Source organism: Typopeltis vanoorti, chromosome 23 (assembly GCF_054136105.1).
Source record: "Typopeltis vanoorti isolate ZY-2024b chromosome 23, IOZ_Tvanoo_1.0, whole genome shotgun sequence".
NCBI lineage: Eukaryota > Metazoa > Arthropoda > Arachnida > Uropygi > Thelyphonidae > Typopeltis > Typopeltis vanoorti.
In genome coordinates, this window is record NC_143571.1 from 36,173,123 (window position 1) to 36,195,879 (window position 22,757).

Consider the following 22,757-nt stretch of genomic DNA (forward strand, 5'->3'; position numbering starts at 1 on the left):
TTTAGCATTGATGAAACGGGATTATTCTGGAAAAAGTTGCCATCATGCACTTTTATAGCCAGCAATGAAAAGTCATACCCTGGATATAAAATTTCAAAAGACTGTCTCACACTGTTATTAAGTGGAAATGCAGCAGGGGATTTCAAATTAAAACCAATGCTTGTGTACTGTGCAGAAAATCCTAGAACTCTTAAAAATATATCAAAAAATAATCTCCCAGCGCTGTGACATTCAAATAAGAAAGCATGGATCACAAGAGTTTTATTTGAAGATTGGTTCACCAACTATTTTTGCCCTACGACAGAACGTTATTGCAGAATAAAAAGGATTAGATTTTAAGATTTTATTGATCTTAGATAATGCCCTCGGTCATCCGACTGGTCTTTTTGATTTAAATGAAAATGTACAAATAACTTTTCTTCCACCAAATACGACATCGGTGATCCAACCAATGGATCACGGTGTCGTTGCAACATTTAAGGCCTATTATTTGTGCCGCACTTTTTCACAAACCATAAAAGCTACAACAGGAGAAAATGCGCCTACTTTAATGGAATTTTAGAAGAGCTACAACATCAGAAATGTTATCAAAAATATAGGCAAAGCATGGCATGAATTAACGGCAAGCAATATGAGAGCAGTATGGAAACATATCATACCGTATTGCGCAAATGATTTCATTGGTTCTGAAACTCATTTTGCTGAAGTCACTAATAACATAGTGGAAATTGGACAGCAACTTGGTTTCAAAGATTAGATTCCGTCAACGTAATTCAGTGCATTGAATTGAACACTAATGAACTGGATAATGAAATACTTATTAACATGGATGAACAACAAGCTTATGAACAGCAGGAGGACAACTTAGACAACGACGACTGTGTTGAAGTGCATGCACGAGAATTAACAGCTGAACAACTATCAAAAATTATTGGAATGGTTGAAACCTTGTCAGAGCATATTATGGAAGTTGATCCCAATGTTGAATGTAGCCTTACAATTCGCCAAACAATAAACAAAGCAATTCGTTGCTACAAAGAAATGTATAAAGAGAAAAAAACCAAAGAAGAAAAATGTGCAGACATCGATATTGCAATTTTTAGAGAATAAAAAATGAATTACAAAAAACGTGTTTTTTTTTTGTTTAATTACACTGGCCAACAAAAAAAAATTTTTTTTCAGCTGATTATGATCTGACACTTGTTTTTTACTAATTTGGGTGTGCTGATTTCAAATATCAAACCCATTTTTATCTATCATGTCAGGTTTTTCCTCTATGGCATTTTCTTTTTGCTAATTTGTAAGTTTTTGATAGTTTTAAGGAGGCAGTACTATTTAGAGGATCAAAAAAATCAATTTTTTAATATTATTTTCTGAAAGTATGTACTTTTAAAAATCTGTTCTTAACTTTTTATCAAGAAATTCGAAAAATTCCCGAAGATAAAGCCTATTATTCAAAGCGGTGCGCAGATCAGAATCGGAGCACTCACCGCTCTTGCTTGTTAGTAAACGAATAAATGTGTAAGAACCTGCAACGGCACGTACTGGCGCTTTGAATGCGAGAGAGGCCGATAATCTACCTAATACATTTAGGTGATGAAAAGTAGACGATGACAACTGCCTAAAACAAATGAATGCTATATGCGTCATAGCGGACAAAGAACGATCGTGAAAGTATGATGAGCGCTTATAATGTTTTAATAAAGTCTCTGTTTTTTTTTTGTCTTGTTAATTGCATGTTAGTCGGCAGTGAAGAAAATACATCATGTCTACTACTCGAAATTGTGTCAATAATGTAGATTCCTTCTGCTACATTTGTGGCAGCTTTACTGTTCCCAGTCAAAGGACAAATATCACTGATTTCGTTAAGAAAGTGTACTTTGCATACTTTGACGTAAAAATTGCAGATCAGGACAAGTCATGGGCTCCAAATAAAGTGTGTAAGTCATGTGTAGAACATTTATGACAGTGGAGCAAGGGAAAACGTCAAAAATTAGCTTTTGGCATTCCAATGATTTGGCGTGAACTGAAAAATCACGTAGATGATTGCTATTTTTGTTTATTTAATAAAAAAGAGAGCTTAACAATTATGTTGCAATTAGTCAAGATGCATCTTCCCATTATTCGTTTACTAACAAGCGAGAGCAGTGAGTGCTCCGATTCTGATCTGCGCACTGCTTTGAATAACAGGCTATATCTTTGGGAATTTTTTGAATTTCTTGATAAAAAGTTAGGAACAGATTTTTAAAAGTACATACTTTCAGAAAATAATATTAAAAAATCGATTTTTTTGATCCTCTAAATAGTACTTCCTCCTTAAAACTATCAAAAACTTACAAATTAGCAAAAAGAAAATGCCATAGAAGAAAAACCTGACGTGATAGAGAAAAATGGGTTTGATATTTGAAATCAGTGCACCCAAATTAGTAAAAAACAAGTCTCATATAAAAGTCAGCAAAAATTGTGTTGGACTGTGTTATTTTTGATAAAGACATTTGAATTTATTAATCTCGTTTTATTTATTGAAAAACAGGGAGAATATTTTTTTTGGAACCAATTATCATTTTTTGTATGTATTTAGTTCCTCGATTAGTCCGGTTTCAAACAGTCCGGGATATCGGTGGAACCGATTACGCCGACAATGCGAGTTATTGCTGTATGTACAAAATTAAAAATTAATTCACAAAAGAAATAAACTTTTCATACATATCAGTATAATAATATACAGATGATAAATAAAAAGTTTTATAGTGGAACTAAATTAAACAATTTCTAAAGTCCTTTCATATTAGAGTTTTTCTTCTGTTTAGGGTTGTGGATACTATATGGGTTGAAAATGGGTCTTCCAAATTCTTGGAATTGTTAATCCATCATTCTTGTTTAGATCTGGATGATGTTTCAGCATTTCACAGGCTTCTTTGAAATTTCTTTCAAACCAAGTTTTAGTGCATTGTAAGGACTTGGTGCCTTTCCAGTCAATTCTATGACATGTTTGAAGTGCATGTCTGATAGGCTTGTTTTACCATAGTGTTTTACCACAGGGTGCTGGTGCAGTGAATTTTGTAAACCCCCGGGTGGACAATGTATGGAGGAGGATCTTTGGATGACCTGAGTAAATTTCTTAATTGCAGAAGGTTTGAAGGTTGCGTCAAATATTGTATTTATGCAGTAGTCAATCTATTTTTTCTGATATGCTCCTAATGTATGGTATATGGAAGTCTTGTCTCTTTTTTGCTTTGAATGGTATTTTTGTGGAGGATCTTGTGATTTATTGTAGCCATTTTTGCAAATGCTTGACTAATAATTTCGTTTCCATGTTTAGAGCTTGCTCATTGGAGCAAATTGTTAGGGCTCTGTGTTTGAGGATGCTGATGACTCCTAGTTTTTGTTGGATGGTGGTATGAATTTTTATGTATGTGTGTGTAGGTTTGCAGTAGACAGTGAAGGAGAGGCAACCTAAGGGAAGATGTGTGACAAGTGTGTCTAGAAAAGGAAGGGAGTTATTGTTTTCAATCTTATTGGTGAATTGGATATGTTTCTGATGTTTGCTTGGGTGGGTCAGGAATGTATTTAATGTTTCGTGGCCATGGGGCCAAATGGCGAAAATACCATCAACATATCTGAGCCAGACTTTGGGCTTGCTGAATCTAGAGCTCGCTGCTCGAAGTCTTCCATGTAAAAGCTAGCTAGGGGGGGGGGGGAGTGGTGAGCCCATGGCTGTACCTTCTTTTTGTAGGTAAAAATTATTTTGCCAGACGAAATACCTTTGAGCAAAGTATGTGGACAAAGAGGGCTGTGATATCAGGAAGAAATATGTCGACTGTTGATTCCTTCAACTATCGGTTGTAGTGGTGTGTTTGTTTTGTGTATTTATGACTTTACTTTACTTATAATTAGAGGATCACAGATGACTCAGCAAAGCACGTGTTATTTAAGAACAAAGAAAAACGAATAGCAAAGTTTCAAGGACTAAAACAACAAGAAAGCAATAGCCAATCTAGATGCCATGCCCAGAGGAACAGCCAATCACTAACAAGCGAAGTTAGGAGCAACCAACCTCCAATGGACCATGGCCAAATTATCAACACATTCAGCTACAACCTTAATGAAAGAAAACTCTCACTTCTGAAAAAAGACCTGAACTATGCTATTGCACCAAGGCCAGCAAACAAACTAGATTTCATTTTCCACATTGAAAGAGGTCTAAAATTCTTCCCTTCCAATATAGCCAATAAAATATGAATGCAAACATCCTACATCCTAAATTCCAATAAACAGCTCAGGTGAAACTTAACCAAAGCAGAAAAATTAGCCCTAAAATTTTTAAGGAATAACTGAGACGTTATTGCCAAAGCAGATAAAGGCAATGCCACCGTCGTCCATGATCAGACAGCATACCTGGAGAAAATGAACCAATTGGTATCTGACCACAACATATACCAAATAGTTAACTACAATCCTACAAACTGCATCAAAAAGAAAACAACAGAATTAATCAAATCAGTGATCATGTGTCCAGAGGAAATAATTTAAAAAGTAATAAGTGCCTGTGCTCCCAGAATTTATGGCCTGCCAAAAATGATGATGACCTCAATACAGAGGTGAAAATGTCAAATATTATTTTCTTAATTATAAGTACAGTAATTATTTATTCTAACATCTATATTGTATCTCCATAACTTCTCTATTAATTCTGACCACTGTGCAACCTTAAAAGAAAGAACTGAACAAAGAATTTTCACAAGTCACTGACCAGTACAAAAAAAAATTCATATTAACATTTAAGTGAAATTAAACAGACATGATAAATCAACATATATAAATTACTGTTATAATTTACAATGATTAATGCTACAAGAATAATATTACAAATTTACCTGGCACACATTGTCCAGATGCTGATCTGTCTTTTCCAAACCCAGGTGGACACATGCAACTGTATTCTTGTTTCTGAGTTGGCGATAGAAGGCACAAGTGGCTACATGGTGCATTGGCACATGGATTGCTAGCTAATAAAAAGAAAGGAAGAATGTAAAGAAGACAGTCTGAGCCTGAAATATGCTAAATATATTAATTAATAAAGAGAGTAAAAATAAGCAGTTTATCATTGTTAAAGGCAACAAATCAAGTAAGTTTAATTGGTGCTCTATAATATTATACAGATGCCTATAAAATTATGCCTGTAGAACAAATTATCATCTTCAGCTACATAATTCTATATATTTTTTTATGTAATGCATTTGTTTGTTTATAGGTAAACCTATAAACATTTAAGTGAAATGTTTACAGTAAACAGCAAAAAAGTCACTGGAATCAATCAAACCTTATTCATTTTCAAGTCAGCAAGAGGCCAAAATTAGTACTAAATGTTAAAAACTATCTATAGATATAGTGGTGAGAATGATTTTTCTATCCCAGTGAAAGGATGAGAGGAACAGAATAAATAAATATAGTAATTAACAGTGCCTTTTAGATGGTACTTTAATGAGTGTTTCAGATCATCAATTTTCCTCCAAAGAAATGAAAACAAGTCAGGAAAATATACCATTACATACTGCAGTACATTATCTACACAAGACAGTATTATTATTATTATTATTATTATTATTATCCAAGACCAAATGGAGTCAAGGACTCATCTAGGAGGTCTTTTTATCAAACACACAGCTCAGCATACCGTGCTTTAAACACTCAAAATTCTCTGCAGACACCACACTGTCAGGCAAGGCATTCCAGTCATTCACAACTCTGGATGAAAAAAAACCTGCTTCTCACTCCCCTACTCACACCCTCCTTATACCAAAGATTGAGAAGATTACATCTTCTCAATCTTTCCTCATACTCGACATTCCAGAGGTTAGAAACTACCTTAGTCGCCTCTGGACCCTCTCCAACATCTCTTCATCCTTCTGAAAACCAGCTGATCAAATCTGGGTACAATAGTCCATGTGTCGCCTCATCAAAGCCTTATACAATGGAACAAGAATCTCCCCAGAAGCCTTTGTGTTGTCTTCGCAATTTTGGCTATGTATCCCCTAAATTTCAGATCCTTATCTACTATCACCCCCAGATCTCTTATTTCCTCCACCTCCGACAATATATCCTCCCCAAGCATAAATTCTGCATCCCATTTTTGTTTTCCAAATTTTAAAAGTATATTACAGAAAGTGATCAAAACAAACTCAATGAGTTCTAAATGAAGTGGTATATATCTGGAGGCAAAACATTAGGTTATCAAATGTGCCTGAAATGTAAACATATTAAGATAAATTATCACAATGGATCTGAAGTTCTATTTATGTAAAATTTCTGCTCAAATCAAATATCACTTTCAGTATAAAATTCAAAAATTAAACAATGCACAAGTAAACAGAAGAAGAATAAACAACACAAATATAACAGTTATACATAAACATAAAGCAGAGTAGCACAGAACCCACTGCTTTAAAATCCTTGTGATGCTAATATATGTACAGCAATCCCTCGATTAGTGCTCCCCCCCCCCAATTAGTGCATTTTCGATTAGTGCGCCTCTAAAATTCGATTAGTGCACCTATATACATCTTAAAAATAAATGTTACAGATTTTAAAAATTTTCTATCTATACATTTTTATGGCTAACTACACAGACGGACAGAGAAATTAGCGCACCAAGAAGGAAGCATAGGATTCAACCGAAATTTTATTGGTGTAATGATACAAGTGAGTGATGCACATGATAGCAGACAAAAACAGAGCTGAAGGACAATTACAAAGGGATCTGTGGTACGTAATCCGGTCATCATCAATAGTGCGTTGCACTGCATCGTGCGGCATTACATGCTGCAATACGGTCCGGCATGGTGGCGAGCAGACACCTGATGTTGTCCTGCGGCAGACTGGCCCACACGTGTCGGACGATGTGCTCCAAATCCTGGATATTGAGGCATGGTGACAGCTGCCATTTCAGCCACTCCCAAACATGCTCGACAGGGGACAAATCCGGGGAGCGGGCAGGCCATGGAAGTGTCTGTACATGACATAGGCAGCCCTGGGCAACCCGAGCCGTGTGCAGACGGGCATTATCCTGCTGGTATAGCGTTCCTGGTATACCGGCCAGGAATGGGAGAACATGGGGCCATAGGATGTAGTCCACATACCGCTGCCCCGTCAATGCACCATGTACCACTATGAGGGGGTGATTGGCTATCATAGGCTATGGCTCCCCAGACCATAATGCCTGCTGTACAGGAGGTGTGGTGCTCGATAGCGAGGTCGGGATTGTGTCCTTGACCAGCGGTTCACACCCATACACGATGATCATCTGTCCCCAAGACGAAGTGGCACTCATCGCTGAAGACCATATGTTGCCAGTCTGTGCCGTTCCACATTGCTCTCGCCTGGCACCTCTGCAAACGGAGTCGGCAATGTTGTGGTGTTAATGGTAGCACACATAAGGGGGGCTGGGATCGTAGATTCGCTTCTGCGAGGTGTCAGGAAATGGTTCGTGGGCAAACAGGAGCCCCTACATCTGCCTGTATAGCGACCGGGTCACGGTGGGATCCCTCCGTGCTTGCCGCACAATCTGTCAATCCTCTCTAGCGTTTGTCCTCTTGATCTGACCGGTGCCGCTCTGCCGTGTGGAAGTGCCGGAACGTGTCCACAGCTCCCAACACTGTCGGACGGTATGATCAGAACAGTTCATGTGCATGCCAACCACCCTCCGGTTTTCAGGCCGATGATCATGCCTCTGTCAAAATCCATCAGTTGCTTAAATCTACATCTCTGGCATCTACCCAGCATTACTGTCACTCTGTACTCTAGCTTGCATTGGCAGGTGCTTTTCACTTTAATCGGCTATCGACTACACGCCAGCTTTATAAGGCTGCCGGTTCGTGCTTGCAGTGCCACCGCAGGGTGTGTGGGCATGTGCAATCGCTCCAAACTTGGATCCACCCCGCACTCTAGCTATTTGCTTAGTTTTGCCACTGTACCATGTTTTCTTCCAAGTGTGCTAATTGCTTTGTCCGTGTGTGTATTTTAAAAAATCACTCACTAGAATGAAATAATTTAGTTACCGATTTAAAACATTTCACAAAGTTATTTTTAATGGCATACTACACTATTCCATGTACACTATATTCCAAATTTTTAACGCCAAAATTTATGTCGTCTCTACTATAGTATGCCCACAGATTCGAGACCCTGCGACACTTCTGCACATATCAAAAAGGAGAATCCATTCCAATAATAGGGTAATCAATCTGTCTTCTGGGATGAGTTGTTTATTATTACACTTCGGAAAATTAACTTCTCTTTTATGATCATTGTAGTTTTAAAAGTGGTAACTATTTTGCTTGTATAACAGTTGGGGAAATTTTATCTATAAAGCACGTGATTTTGCGTGTTGGCGACCAATTTGTACGTGCTTCATTTCTTTCTCCCCTTCAATGATAACATCCAAGAGTTAATCAAATCTCATTCTGAAGAATTGAGCGATTCTGACCTGCTAAATTTAGATGCACAGTGGGAAGATCCCGAATAATATGAAGAAAATTTAACCACTGATAGTCAGCCAAAAGAGAAGTCACAGAAACAATTTGAAATAATTTTTCGTGCAATCGAAGTTTTTAAGCAGCAATGCTTAGAGGCCGACCCTGATGAAGAGAGAAGGAGTAAAATTTGCAGAAGAGATGAAGCGGCAATAAGGCCATACCGTCGGTTGTATGAAAAAAAGAAACAAAATGCCTGCCAAACTACGTTAGCTGAATTCTTTATTAAGAAGTAGAATAATAAAATTTACATTCTGAATATGTTTTACTGTCTTTCAGCTTCATGGTTTTCCTTTAACTAGGCCCTGAGACATACCTTAATTGTTTTATAAAAAAAATTAAGGGTCATAAAAGAAATCCGAGGAATGAATTATACATTTTCCCATAGGTTATTATATTCGATTAGTGAGTTTTCGATTAATGCGCCTGTTTTAAAGAACGCATCAGGCACACTAATCGAGGGATTGCTGTGTGTGTGTGTGTGTGTGTGTGTGTGTGTGTGTGTGTGTGTGTGTGTGTGTGTGTGTGTGTGTGTGTGTGTGTGTGTGTGTGTGTGTGTGTATACATATATATATACATACATACAAATATATGAACAAAATAATGTGAACACAATTGTTATAGGAGTTGTCATTAGCATACGATACACGGTCATAAAAAATAAACAATATCAATATCGTTTGTTTTTTTCCTTTGTTTGTGTTCTCTAAGTTGTATGCCAGTGTATTACAAGTTGTATTCAGCAGTGGTAGTCTGAGCTGTCGGTGAAATGGGTGACTTGTCAGACTTCTGTAATCAGAACAGCCCAATTGGTTGGTGTGTCAAGAACAATAGTCTCCATGGTTATGACTATGCATACAAAGCATGGCAAGACTTAATCAGTGAAGAAGAATAGTGGCATTAAAATTGAAATTGAATGACAGGGACCATCAAACACTAACAAGGATTAGGTCCAAATGACACAGAACTACTGCAGCAAATGTGACAGCTGAACTCGATATCCACCTCGAAAATCCTATTTCCACAAAACCAGTCTGCACAGAACTTCCGATTGTCAAACATGAGGAGGGAGGGATCTGTGATGATTTGAGCAACCATATCTTGATATTTGGCTGGCCCCATCATAACCCTAAATGGTTGAGTTACTGCTAGCACATACATGAACATTCTGGTTGATCATAATGTCCATACATGGTTCAAATGTTGTTTTCCAATAATGATTCCAACAACAACAGCCCTGGCCAGGGCAGATGTTGAAGTTCTTCCTGAATATCATCAAACTACTCTGGGCAATTTTGGAAAGCAGAGTGAGAAGCAGATTCCCTGCTCCAATATTTCTCAAGCAGTTGGCATATATTCTGACCGACGAATGGTAATACATTCCACTGGAGACTATTAAAAGTTGTATGAATCTATTCCAAGTTGGTTGGCAGCTGTATCAAAGGCAAGTGGTGGTCTCAAAACTGATTAATAAAGACATATCTCCTATTTCACAGGTGTTCACATTATTTTGTGGAAGATCTTGATAAATACAAGAAATATATCTGCCACAATTATGGTCAGTCAGGTCTATTTGACCATGTTTTAGACATCTTGTTAACAATCAATATATGTAGGGGGAAGGGATAATACTATTCTTTGTTGCAGCAAATGCAAACATTTTTAGCAATCAGCAATAGATTAAAAAAAAAACTGATCAAATCTTAATAAATATGGTCACGTAAAACTTCCCAAAATTTGGGAAACACTGGACCTACTGTCCAATAGTCAAGGCTACTTACCAGCGCCCACAAGGGTACCCCTCTACCCCTCTTAGGACTTTAGGCCTACAATCTTCCATTTATTTATTTTTTTCTTTTCTTGTTTGTATATGTTATTACAATTCTCAGATTATATCCCAGATGATGTCCCTGGGACAGACAGGAAATATTGGAACTATTAAACCAGTATTCAAGTCTCTCAAGTGCACTATTTCAACTTCCTTAAACCAGCATCATAAGCTTCCACTAGCACATAATACTAAATACAGCATTGCTACTCCGCATTATCCCATCTGACCATTGTATTTGCATTGTCGATTATTTTGTTAGATTTCTTGTCATATTTAATTTTTAAATTTTATACTAAAGATGTCATTGAATCATACTATGAACATTTTACACAAATAAATCTTCAAATGTGAGTTTTCCATTGTAATATTTTTTCCTTAAAATGACTACTTATTATTCAATTCATCTGCTTTTCATTAGATATATAAACACACATAACGCAGTATGTACAAAATATTTTATGATACTTAAAAAAAAAAATCACCTTATACATATTTCAGAACTGAATCATATAGTCCATCTGCAACCATTACAGAAAACTAATTCAAACAGGAAGAATATTTAATAATCATGTTAAACATGTCTAGAACATGATCATTAAACATTCTTTTCACCTGAACAAGTGCTGCATGCTAGAGAAAACAAAAATAAATAAAAATAACAATTCAGCAGGCTTAACAGAATTATTAATAAACTTACAAAAATTAATTAATTAATTAATTACATCCACTTAGGAATAAGAATCTTGCAAACTTTTGACATGGATAAGAAAACATTCCGATTTAAGTTAGTGCAGTGTAACAATGCCTATTAAGTTCCTTGAAGAAACAATGCTTAAAATCACTTCTGAGAAAGATGCTTAGAAGGACTAGGCTTCTGAGAGTCACCATAAAGGCTGTAGTTTTGGTGGTAGTCACTAATTCTGCTGACCAGAGAATGACTGTTTTTCCTAAATTACAAAAAATAGCAGCCACAAAAAAAAAAGAGGTTAAACTCCAGGTAAAGTTAGAGCTGACAGCATATCCTTAGTGGTGAGCTAAAAATTTGAAAATTGGTTATAGGACAAATATAGAAGCAAAATTAAAGTTTTTCAAAATCCTTGCCACCCCCACTAGGGAATCCCTAACTGATATTTGATGACCAAGATTTGATGAGAGGAGCTGTTAATACCTGGAACAAAGTGAACTTTGCTAGTAGTATTTTAACAAGAACATCTTTCTTGAAATGATGACATGGTGAGTCTTTTTTGTATGTTTTACCTCCTTCTTTCAATATACCATATTTTTCCATGTATAAGACGATACTTCTTTCTAAAATTTTTAGACTACAAATTGGGGGTCGTGTTATACACGGAGGTAACCAGTTGAGAGACCCACATTTGCTGTGGCACAACTGCCAGTACTTGTCTCCGGGTACCAGGCTTCCACCAATCACTAGCATTTGTTAACTCTCTCGATTGACATCATTAATGGCTGATTCTGAATAAACCAATCAGAACTCTGAAAGCATTCATATGTCTGCAACTCGTTGGCAGGGTAAGTTAATGCATTAACAATATTTTGAGCACTAGTCCATAAAAATGTCCAAAAATAAAAAACTATTCTCATATTCTTCAAAATTTGCCGGCCTGGTTGGCTGAGTGGATAGCATATCCACTCTCCAGCGTAAAGGCTGCGGGTTCAAATCCCACCATGGGCATGGATGTTTGTGATTGTCTGTGGAAATACCAGTGGTGATTGATGGTAGATGCCGTTGGTGTAGTTGCGGCCAATTGGTGATTGAATGGTGGAGACAGAGTTGTAGAGCAGGTTCCCTCCCGTGATGAGTCCTTGGACTCCCTGGAAGTGTCAAATAAATAATATTAGTCACAAAAAAAAAAAAAAAAAAATTAAGTTAAAAGTCATCAATTACACAAACATGGATATAAAGCTTCAGAGAGACAGTTTGGACCTCCTCCCACTGAGTGTATGATTAGACAGTGGAGATGTTTAAAATATTGATTTCTTAATTTCGGATTTGAAAAAGTAGGGTTCGTCTTATACATGGGGGTGTCTTATACACAGAAATATATGGAAAAAATTTCAAGAGAGTGGAGGAAAAACAAAATTATACGAATTAAAATAGGAAACAAAGAATTAACCAGCCTTTTGTGCTGACGATGAAGTTATTTTTGCTGAAAATGAAGACCAATTATAGAAAAATCAACACATATTGAACAAAACAATAGAACAGTAGGACATGAAAATCTCAATAAATGAAAAGAAATCGATAGCATTTCAAGGTAAAGAAATTAAAAGATGCAAACTAGTAATTCACAACAAAGTGATAGAACAAGTGAACAAATTTAAATATCTAGGAAATTACATAAACCCATTGGAGAAATCGACAATGCAAATAAAAAGCAAAAATTCCTAGCAGTCATTAGAACTTTGAACAGACACTTCAATAAACAGATGTCTAGAACAACCCAGATAAAACTATATAAAATAATAGCCAAACCAATTCTGAAATATGGCAGTCAAACATGGATTTGGGGTAAATAAGAAAAAAACAAGTGGAAGCTGCAGAAATGAAGTTTCTAAGACCACTTGCATAATAGAATAGACAAGATAAGAAATGAAGAAATAAGAAAACGGTTATCCATAATTAACATACCAGAAGACATCACAAACCATAGAAAAAACTGGAAAAACAATGTAAAAAGAATGAATGAGGACAGATGGCCAAATATTGCCTGGAAATATAAACCAAAGGGACACTGATCAAGAGGAAAACCTAGGAGAAGATGGGCAGAAGACTTATTAATTTCTTGAAAACATTACAGGCAAACAATTGTGTAACATGCGAAGCTAAGAAGAAGACCTCCTTCTCTACATAAGTAGACAAAACCTACTGATGTTCTGTAAAAAGGTGAAGTGAAATTCAGAATGGAGCCAGATAGCAAAAATAATATCAACATCAACTTTAGTCTTCACTCAGATCCAGAGTGAAGACATCATCATCATCACCATCAAATTCCTTTTAAAAGAGGTATACCGTGAGTAGACATATCGATACAAAATTAATAACGGAAAAAACTCACATACAAAGATTACTTAATAGTATAATTTTCGCCTGTGTGTCACAGGCATCTTCAGTACATTAAGCTCAAATTAAACAATAATTGACAATTCCAAAAAGCGCCACCTAAGTAGCTGGTGTAAGATAACTAAAAAGGTCAATAACTTTCCTAAAAATAAAAAATAAAAATAAATAAAATAAAAAATATAAAAAAATAATAATAATAAAAAAATAAAAATAAAATAAAGAAAAATAAATAAATAAATAATAAAAAAAAAATTAATACAATAAAAAGTTAGGAAAGATTAGCTGATTTGTAAAGTACTATCTCCCATAAAGGGGGATAGACATAAGCCGTCGGATCTGTTTAAGTTAGGAGAATGAAGTAAAGTTTCACATGTTTCTTTATAAAGGCATTCCATGAGAAACTGACTTTTGTGAAGAACTCTTGTCTTTCTCCAATGAACTCTGTGTCTAGTGAAGATGGCATGTTCTGCAAGTCCAGACTTTTCAGGTTTAAAGTATTCAATATAAGATTGGTGTTCTTCTAGCCGAATAGAGGCAGATCTTCCCGTTTGTCCGAAATAAGATAATCCACAAGAGCACGGAATCTGGTAGACACCTGGATGATTAAGATGTGGAAGCTTGTCCTTAGGAGAAGTGAGAAAGGTGGAAATTTTTCTAAACAGTCGAAAGGCAACAAAAATATTCAGTGGTTTTAAAACTTTTGCTATACGTTCACTGATGCCTTGTACATAAGGGATAGTAATGCGCGTTATTTCTTATGTGTTTGAAGAGGAAGACATATTAAAACTACTCAAAGTTCTTTTAATGAAGTTGTATCAACAAATTGAAGGAAAAGCAATGGATAATCCTCTTTCTCCTGCTATCTCCAATTTCTTTATGGAACATTTTGAACAATGTATCTTTGACAACATTTCTCCCAGACCAACTCATTGGTTCAGATACGTCGATGACATTTTTGCTGTATGGAATGGCTCTTCGGATGAACTTCAACAATTTCTCACTAAGTTAAACGCATTTCATCCTAGGATCAAGTTTACCCTATAAGTAGAATCAAATAAGCAGTTAGCCTTTTTAGATCTTCTAATTCGCCAACCAGATGGTAATCTACATTTCTCAGTTTATAGGAAGAAGACTCATACAGGCCATTATATCCATGCAGAATCTCATCACCATCCCAGTCAAAAGGTAGGAACTATTAAAACACTGGTTCATCAGACCCACTCCTTTTGTTCTTCAGACGATCTTTTACAGAAAGAACTACAATATATAACTTCTTCCTTTCTATCTAATGGTTATAAGAATTGCTTCATTAAAAGAACTTTGAGTAGTTTTAATATGTCTTCTTCTTCGAATACAGAAGAAATAACGCGCATTACTATCCCTTATGTACAAGCCATCAGTGAACGTATAGCAAAAGTTTTAAAACCACTGAATATTTTTGTTGCCTTTCGACCGTTTAGAAAAATCTCCACCTTTCTCACTTCTCCTAAGGACAAGCTTCCACATCTTAATCATCCAGGTGTCTACCAGATTCCGTGCTCTTGTGGATTATCTTATTTCGGACAAACGGGAAGATCTGCCTCTATTCGGCTAGAAGAACACCAATCTTATATTGAATACTTTAAACCTGAAAAAGTCTGGACTTGCAGAACATGCAATCTTCACTAGACACAGAGTTCATTGGAGAAAGACGAGTTCTTCACAAAAGTCGGTTTCTCATGGAACGCCTTTATAAAGAAACATGTGAAACTGTACTTCATTCTCCTAACTTAAACAGATCCGACGGCTTACGTCTATCCCCCTTTATGGGAGATAGTACTTTACAAATCAGCTACTCTTTCCTAACTTTTTATTGTATTAATTTTTTTTTATTATTTATTTATTTATTTTTCTTTATTTTATTTTTATTTTTTTATTATTATTATTTTTTTATTTTATTTATTTTTCTTTATTTTATTTTTATTTTTTTATTATTATTTTTTTTTTATTTTATTTATTTTTCTTTATTTTATTTTTATTTTTTTATTATTATTATTTTTTATTTTTTTATTTTATTTATTTTTATTTTTTATTTTTAGGAAAGTTATTGACCTTTTTAGTTATCTTACACCAGCTACTTAGGTGGCGCTTTTTGGAATTGTCAATTATCGTTTAATTTGAGTTTAATGTACTGAAGATGCCTGTGACACACAGGCGAAAATTATACTATTAAATAATCTTTGTACGTGAGTTTTTTCCGTAATTAATTTTGTATCATCAAATTTCCGATATATACCCTCAGGAGTACAGGATATTATAATAGTACTACATGAAAGAGTTACACCATTGTTAATTTTAAATCAACAATTTTCCTCCAAAATAATCTGTTATCTGCCAAGACTCCAACATTATCAGATCTTTTATTTCTGTCTTCTAAAGTACTTTTTTACTGTATCAATCCCCCTACATCTTGGTCTTCCTCTGGGTGTTTTTCCTGCCAACTTAGCAAAGAACCCTTGTTCTGCTACTCTTTCCTCTCCCATTCTGTTTAAGTGACCATCTTAGATAAAAGCTAAATGCTAACAATGGCAAATTCGTTCCTAATATCCTCATTTTTAGTCTGATACTGCCTTCAATGCCATATGTTCAGTCCCCTACTCTTTCTCAGAACTCTCATATCCGTGGTCTCCAGTCTTTGATGAAGTGTTTTATTTCTAATCCAAATCTCAGATCCAGCTAGTTTTGACTAATTTCTTTCCTATTCCATATAGATTTATTCAGTTGACTTCCTACCATATCAGATTTACTAATTTTGTTGTCTATTTCCATATTTAATTTGGTATCTTCACTAAAAATTGTGCATAAATAACTGAAATGTTTTACATGTTCTATAGGTTATATCCATTTAGGATATAATAGATGTTTTCAATGTTTCTGCCTATTTTCATTGACTTTCTCTTTGTACTGATGACTTTCATAGCAGATGTATTATAACAGTTATTCAAATTAGTCAGGGAATCTTTGCAGAATTGTAATGGATTTGTTTAGAAGATTAATAATATCATCTGCATAAAATAAAGAGATAAGATTAATATTGCCAATAGTGGAGATAATGGGCACCATTGCTGCAAACCTGATTCAGCATCAAACCATCTTCCTCTAACTCCTTCAATTCCAACAACTAACTTACAGCTCAAATACAGACTATGCATTACTTGATATAAGTCCATTTACACCATATATCTGTAATGTTTTGAAGAGCTGTCCTCATGGCACCTTGTTATATGGCTTTTCCAGATCTATGAAATATAAATACAAATCATTGTTATATTATTCAGGCCTCCATGGAGTCAAAAGACTCATCGTAGGATGTCCTTCCTAAGAAACACAAAGTCTATCATATCACTCCTTAAACTCATTAACTGTTCTCGCTCTCACCACTCCATCAGGCAATGCATTCCATGGTTCAACCACCCTCCATGCAAAGAAACCACTCCTCACCCTCTTGCTCACAGTTTCCTTTCATAACTTCCAGGGATGGCCTCTTGTCATCACTCCTTCCCGCTGTTCAACTAAGCGAAAGAACTCCCCAGTGTCAACCCTGTAACCACCTCTCAACAGTTTAAAAGTCTCAATCATATCACCTCTCCTTCTTCTAGCCACCAAACTCTGCAGTCCACAATCCCTCAGCCGATCCTCATAACTATCATTGTACAGTCCTGAAACCATCTTTGTTATCCATCTTTGTACCCTTTTCACAGTTAATTTATCCCCTTTAAATCCTAGGTACCAAATCTGAGAACAACAGTCCAAGTGTGGTCTGATCAGGGTCTTATACAACGGAATGATAACTGTTTTATCTCTGCAGATCAGCGTCCTTCTCATTATTGCAGCAATCCTCTGTGTTACCTTCACCATCTTTGCAATATGTCCCTTAATTTCAGGTTTCTATCAATCATTAACCCCAGATCTCTTGTCTCCCCTACTTCCTCCAGTATAACTGCTCCCATAGAGTATGCAGTGTCTCATCGATCTTTCCAAACCTCAAGACCTTACATTTTGCTGCATTAAACCGACACCCCATTCATTTACCCATCTATCTAGCTTATTCAAATCCTCTTGCAGGGCTGCCGCATCTGCACTATTACTAATAATCCTTCCCAGCTTCACATCATCCGCATACAACTGAATATCCCCTTGCAATCCACTGACAATGTCACTGATATAAAGGTTAAACAATATAGGTCCCAGTACTGCACCCTGTGGAACCCCACTCGTAAGCCTCTGCTTCCTTGAAACTGCCCCACATACACAACTCTCTGATACCTATCGGACAGCCAATCCTGAATCCAGTTGATCAATCTGACATCCAGACCCATGTGCTGCAACTTAAATATCAGCTTATCATGTGGCACCCTGTCAAATGCCTTCGTTAAGTCTAAGAAAATGGCAGTATATGCCTTTCCCTCATCTAATGCTCTTGTAACTTTATCATAAAATAAAAGGCTAGCATATTGCTAAAACAAGAGTGCCCCTTCACAAATCCATGTTGACTCTCACAGATAATATTACCCTCATCTGTTCAATGCTGTATACGGTCCTTCACTACTTTCTCCAAGACCTTACTAATGTTGGATTCTGATTATGTAGAGATTAGAGTAATTATTATTTGCTTCAGAATCCAACATGATCTTCCATCACAAAGGCTAGACTTGTAAATATTATTTAATGTAAACAACTTACTTACAATTTAATATTCATATAACTACTTTAATTTTGTCTAATATCTAATTATTTAATCAAAGATATATGTATTAATAATGAAAAGACTGTATTAAATATTATTAAGCTATTTTAATTATTACTATGTTAATATTCTCTATTTATTCCTATTTGTAGAAATTTAACGTTATGTAATAGATCAATTTTATTATGTTTTGTTTTGTTGTCATGGAGACGTATGTAAGTGAGCGAGCACGTTTTTGGAACAGCACGTGGGGAGAAGGTTTATTAAAAAGAATTTTAGAAAGAAATGATTTTAATATAACTAAAATCTATATTCGACATTTCGACCTTTATGTCAAGGTCATCTTCAGGAGCATACAACAATACACAGAGAACAGGCTACACTACAATCAAACTGGTTTGTAAAAGATACTGACTAACCACTGCAACAATTGTTGGCCTGACCTCTGGTGAAAAAACACATTTCTGGCTGCATGGGCAACAAACGCTAAACACATTCCTTAACCACCTGAACAAACAACACGAACGCATACAATTCACCATCGAAATGGAAAATCAAAATTCGCTTCCGTTCCTAGACACACTAATCCCACGTCTTCCTTCAGGCAGTCTATCCTTCACGGTCTACCGAAAACCAACACACACTGGCCAATTCATACATGCTAATTCATACCATCACCCATCACAAAAATATGGAGTCATTAACACCCTTAAAAACAGGGCTACAACAATTTGTTCTAACCAGCAAGTTCTAACCTGAAACAAGAACTAAAAATCATCAGTGACATATTCATAAATAATGACTATAGCAAAAATACTATTAATAAAATACTCCATAAAATAACAACAAAAATGAATCTAGATTACAGTAAAACCATAGCCATCCCATACATTAAAAGGTTATCAGAAAAAATCAACAGAATCCTACAAGATTATAACCTTAATGCCGCCTTTAAACCACCCACTAAACTTAAAACCATATTCAACTCCTCTAAGGATCCTCTCCTCCCATTAGCACATCCTCGAGTCTATTGCATTTGCTGCACCTGTAACTTACCGTACATTGGTGAAACAGGACGGACAATCCCTATACACAAGAAAGAACACATTAGACACATTAAATATAACCATTATGGTGAAGCAAGCCTCTCAGACCACGCGCTCAACACCTTACACCAAATCAACTGGAAAAGCACCTGCTCTTTACACCACACAAAAATCTGGTATGAAAGGAAATTTAAGGAAGCCTGCGAAATCCTGATAAACCACCCAAATATCAACAACAACAAAGATGGTATGAAAATTCCGAGGATCTGGATGGCACACATTCAGCCTACCTAATATATAAGATCCAGCATAAGTCAGGACTCTAGCCAATTTTCAGCTAGTATTAGAAACCATTCCATACCAACTAGCTGGAATGTACAAGTATATTCATGATGTTAATATATGTATATAGATAGATACTTGTTGTTACGCCCAATGTAGTTCTACAACCAACAGATAACACTAATAATAGGACTCTAGTGTTGTTGTATAATTTATTTTTTATTTTTATTTTTTTTCACCAGAGGTCAGGCCAACAATTGTTGCAGCAGTTGACCGGTATCTTTAACAAACCAGTCTGATTGTAGTGTAGCTTGTTCTCTGTGTATAGGTGTATGCTCCAGAAGATGACCTTGACATAAAGGTCGAAACGTCAAATGTAGATTTTAGTTATATTAAACTAAAGTTTTTATTCAAACACGGTAGTTGTCTCCATAATTTTCAAAAATGCATATTATACTTATGTCGTGTATTTCTTTAATTTATTTGTCACTGAATATAAATAAAAATTTGTTCTTATTTAATAGATCATTTATTTATACAAATACATAATTGTATTTACAGGTAACTCATTTTAATGGGGTTAATAGTAAGTATTTAACATATTGCATTCAGTAAAATTTAACTTGTTACATTTAAATTTTTCAAAATTTTTATCATTTTTGGGTTAGGAGGGCACAAGTTAGACACTTGCCACAGGCGCTTCATACCCTCATTATGACACTGGGCTTTACTCTGTTCACACTAGTTTCCTGAAAAAAACAATGTTTAACTGAGTGATGCTCCACCCAACATGAAATTCTATCATGCTGTACCATCATTTTGCATTGTGGTTTAAGCCAATTCCAAATTGTCAGTCCTTCCTCATTTGTTTAGTATCCAGGTAGGTATCTAATAGGGTGCACCACAAGGAAGTGAGGAATGAACATAAGGTCAGTAGCCCTGGGAGTTTCTCCACATTTCTTAAAAAGCTGCTTGGAGTTCTCCTCCCAATTATACAGCTCTGACACTTAAGAATCCCAGAGTGAAGACAGAAGTTAAATAATTGAGAACAATATGTCTTCTAGTCACTGTAAAACCATACATAAGAATGAACCAGAAATGCATTCCCAGGGGTGTGCTTTGATCTGTCTAATTGTAGATCTTATTCTACCAACCAAAATAATCATGACGAAATCATAAATCTTACCATATAGGTAAGATTTAAGATATATTAGGAGTGCATGATGATGTCAAAAATCTTAATTACATTAGCAGGAAAGTGCTGTGATAAACATAGTGGTATCAGCAGAGTACCTTTTCCTCATTGGTGAAGAGAAAACTTTTACATTTCACATGAGACAGATGCCTCAGATACATGAGATACACGTCTCAGATTTTTGAAGATACATTGTATCTTCAAATTCAGATGCCTCTAGTTCAGCACAGCATGAACACTGAAGACAAGAATTCATGAGTGCTGTTTTTCCATGTTCTTCATGGCAAAAGTATGGGTGATTCTTATCCTAAGAAGACAGAAAAATCTTTTTTTTTTCCTTCAAATCTCTTAATTTATTTTTTTTTTGCTGCTCTGGAACTGTTAGTTTTCTATATTTGTTTTCTCTAGCTAACCACCTAAGATACTTTAGGTGGGTTAGCTGATTACTAAATGCTGTTTCTTGTTTGAGCGGTTTGCTGTAATAACAGCACTGAAGATGGACTGTATGATTCAGTCCTGAAAATCCAATGTTTAAGTATCATCAAATTTTGTCTCTAACATGCTTATGGATGTTTAAATAGAAGTTAATTAGGAAATTATACAATATTGTGTTGGAGATAAATCTCCATGAAAGGCAATACTTTATAACTCACTTAATCATATTCTATAATAAGTGGCATTATCACAATGTATGATGCCACATTGTTAATATAGTAATTCTAGTCTCTAAACCAGAAAGTAACATACAATTAATAGTGTGTGTGTGTGTGTGTGTGTGTGTGTGTGTGTGTGTGTGTGTGTGTGTGTGTGTGTGTGTGTGTGTGTGTGTGTGTGAGAGAGAGAGAGAGAGAGAGAGAGAGAGACTAGAAATAATTAGCTCGGAAATATCAGTATGAATGGTGAATTTCTAAAGTAGTTTTTCTCTCATGGTGAGTTTCATTATAAACCCAACATTGTAGCATTCAATATTGCTGAAGTTGAATTATTCATGTTAATAATCTCCTATACATATAATATGAGAAATGTTTTTAAAGACAAATACTTACACTGCGGTTGAAGAATAGGGTGGTTAACATGAATTCCTAGAGGCTGACTCACTAGATGTGATACAACTGTTTGATTTGATCCCTTGAATTTATGACATGAAAGCACTCTGTTTAGCTGTCGATCAGTCCAATACAATGTATCTTCAAAAATTGTAAGAGAGTGAGGATGAAGAAGATACTGAAAATGACATAAATAACTTAATTTATATAAATATATATGAATCTATCCAGCTTAAATCAATATAAATATGAAAGACAATCAGAGTTGAAAGATACAAATTCTGAAACAAAACTAGTATACTTAAACCATTGACATTACATCTGATACTTGTATAACTCTAAAGGATTATAAAAGGGTAAAGGGTACAGTATTTTTAGGAAGGACAGACAGGGCATGAGAGGATAATGATAATGATATTGGAAGAGTTAAATACAGCTGGGAGTTGAGAGCTATGTGGCAGTGAGTTTGAAGCCATCTGGTTTCAAACTCACTTTTTCAAACCCACTGGTTTCAAAGAGAATTCAAGAATGGGTAGATAAAAATATGATACTGTATGAGGGTATACGTGGTTTTGTGAAGGGGCAGTCATGCCTTAGTAATTTATTAACTTTTTATAATAGAGTAACAGCTGAGTTGGATAAAGGAAATGGCTATACAATGATTTTGCAAAGATATCTGACAGAATACCACATGGAATGCTGTTATGCAAATTAGAACAAATGGGGATGATATGACACTGGTTAAGTGGATTACAGGGTGACTGCTAGAAAGATATCAAAAAGTGGTATATGGAAGGGCAAAATTGAGGTGAAAACAGTGGCTAGTGGTGTACCACAAGGTGCAGTGCTAGGACCATTGATGTTAAACTTGCACATAAATGATATACGAAAAATCCTAAAAGGAAATATTCAGTTGTTTGCTAATGATGCAAAATTAGGTAGAGTAATAGTGAATCAGGACAATCTGGAGAGCTTGCAGGATGATTTAAATAGGTTATTAGTATGGGCAAAAGTT

At 35.5% G+C, this 22,757-nt stretch overlaps 1 protein-coding gene across 1 annotated transcript in view; it reads right to left on the bottom strand.

Moving 5' to 3' along the window:
- The window catches only part of mgl (low-density lipoprotein receptor-related protein megalin), an 890,817-nt gene that overhangs the window by 568,739 nt on the left and 299,321 nt on the right, over positions 1–22,757 (bottom strand). Inside the window, exons 31-32 of the mRNA XM_090412774.1 lie at positions 21,743–21,920; positions 4,878–5,009 (exon numbers count right to left, since the gene is read on the bottom strand). Coding sequence (XP_090268900.1) covers positions 4,878–5,009; positions 21,743–21,920 — 310 coding nt within the window. The remainder of the gene's footprint in view (positions 1–4,877; positions 5,010–21,742; positions 21,921–22,757) is intronic.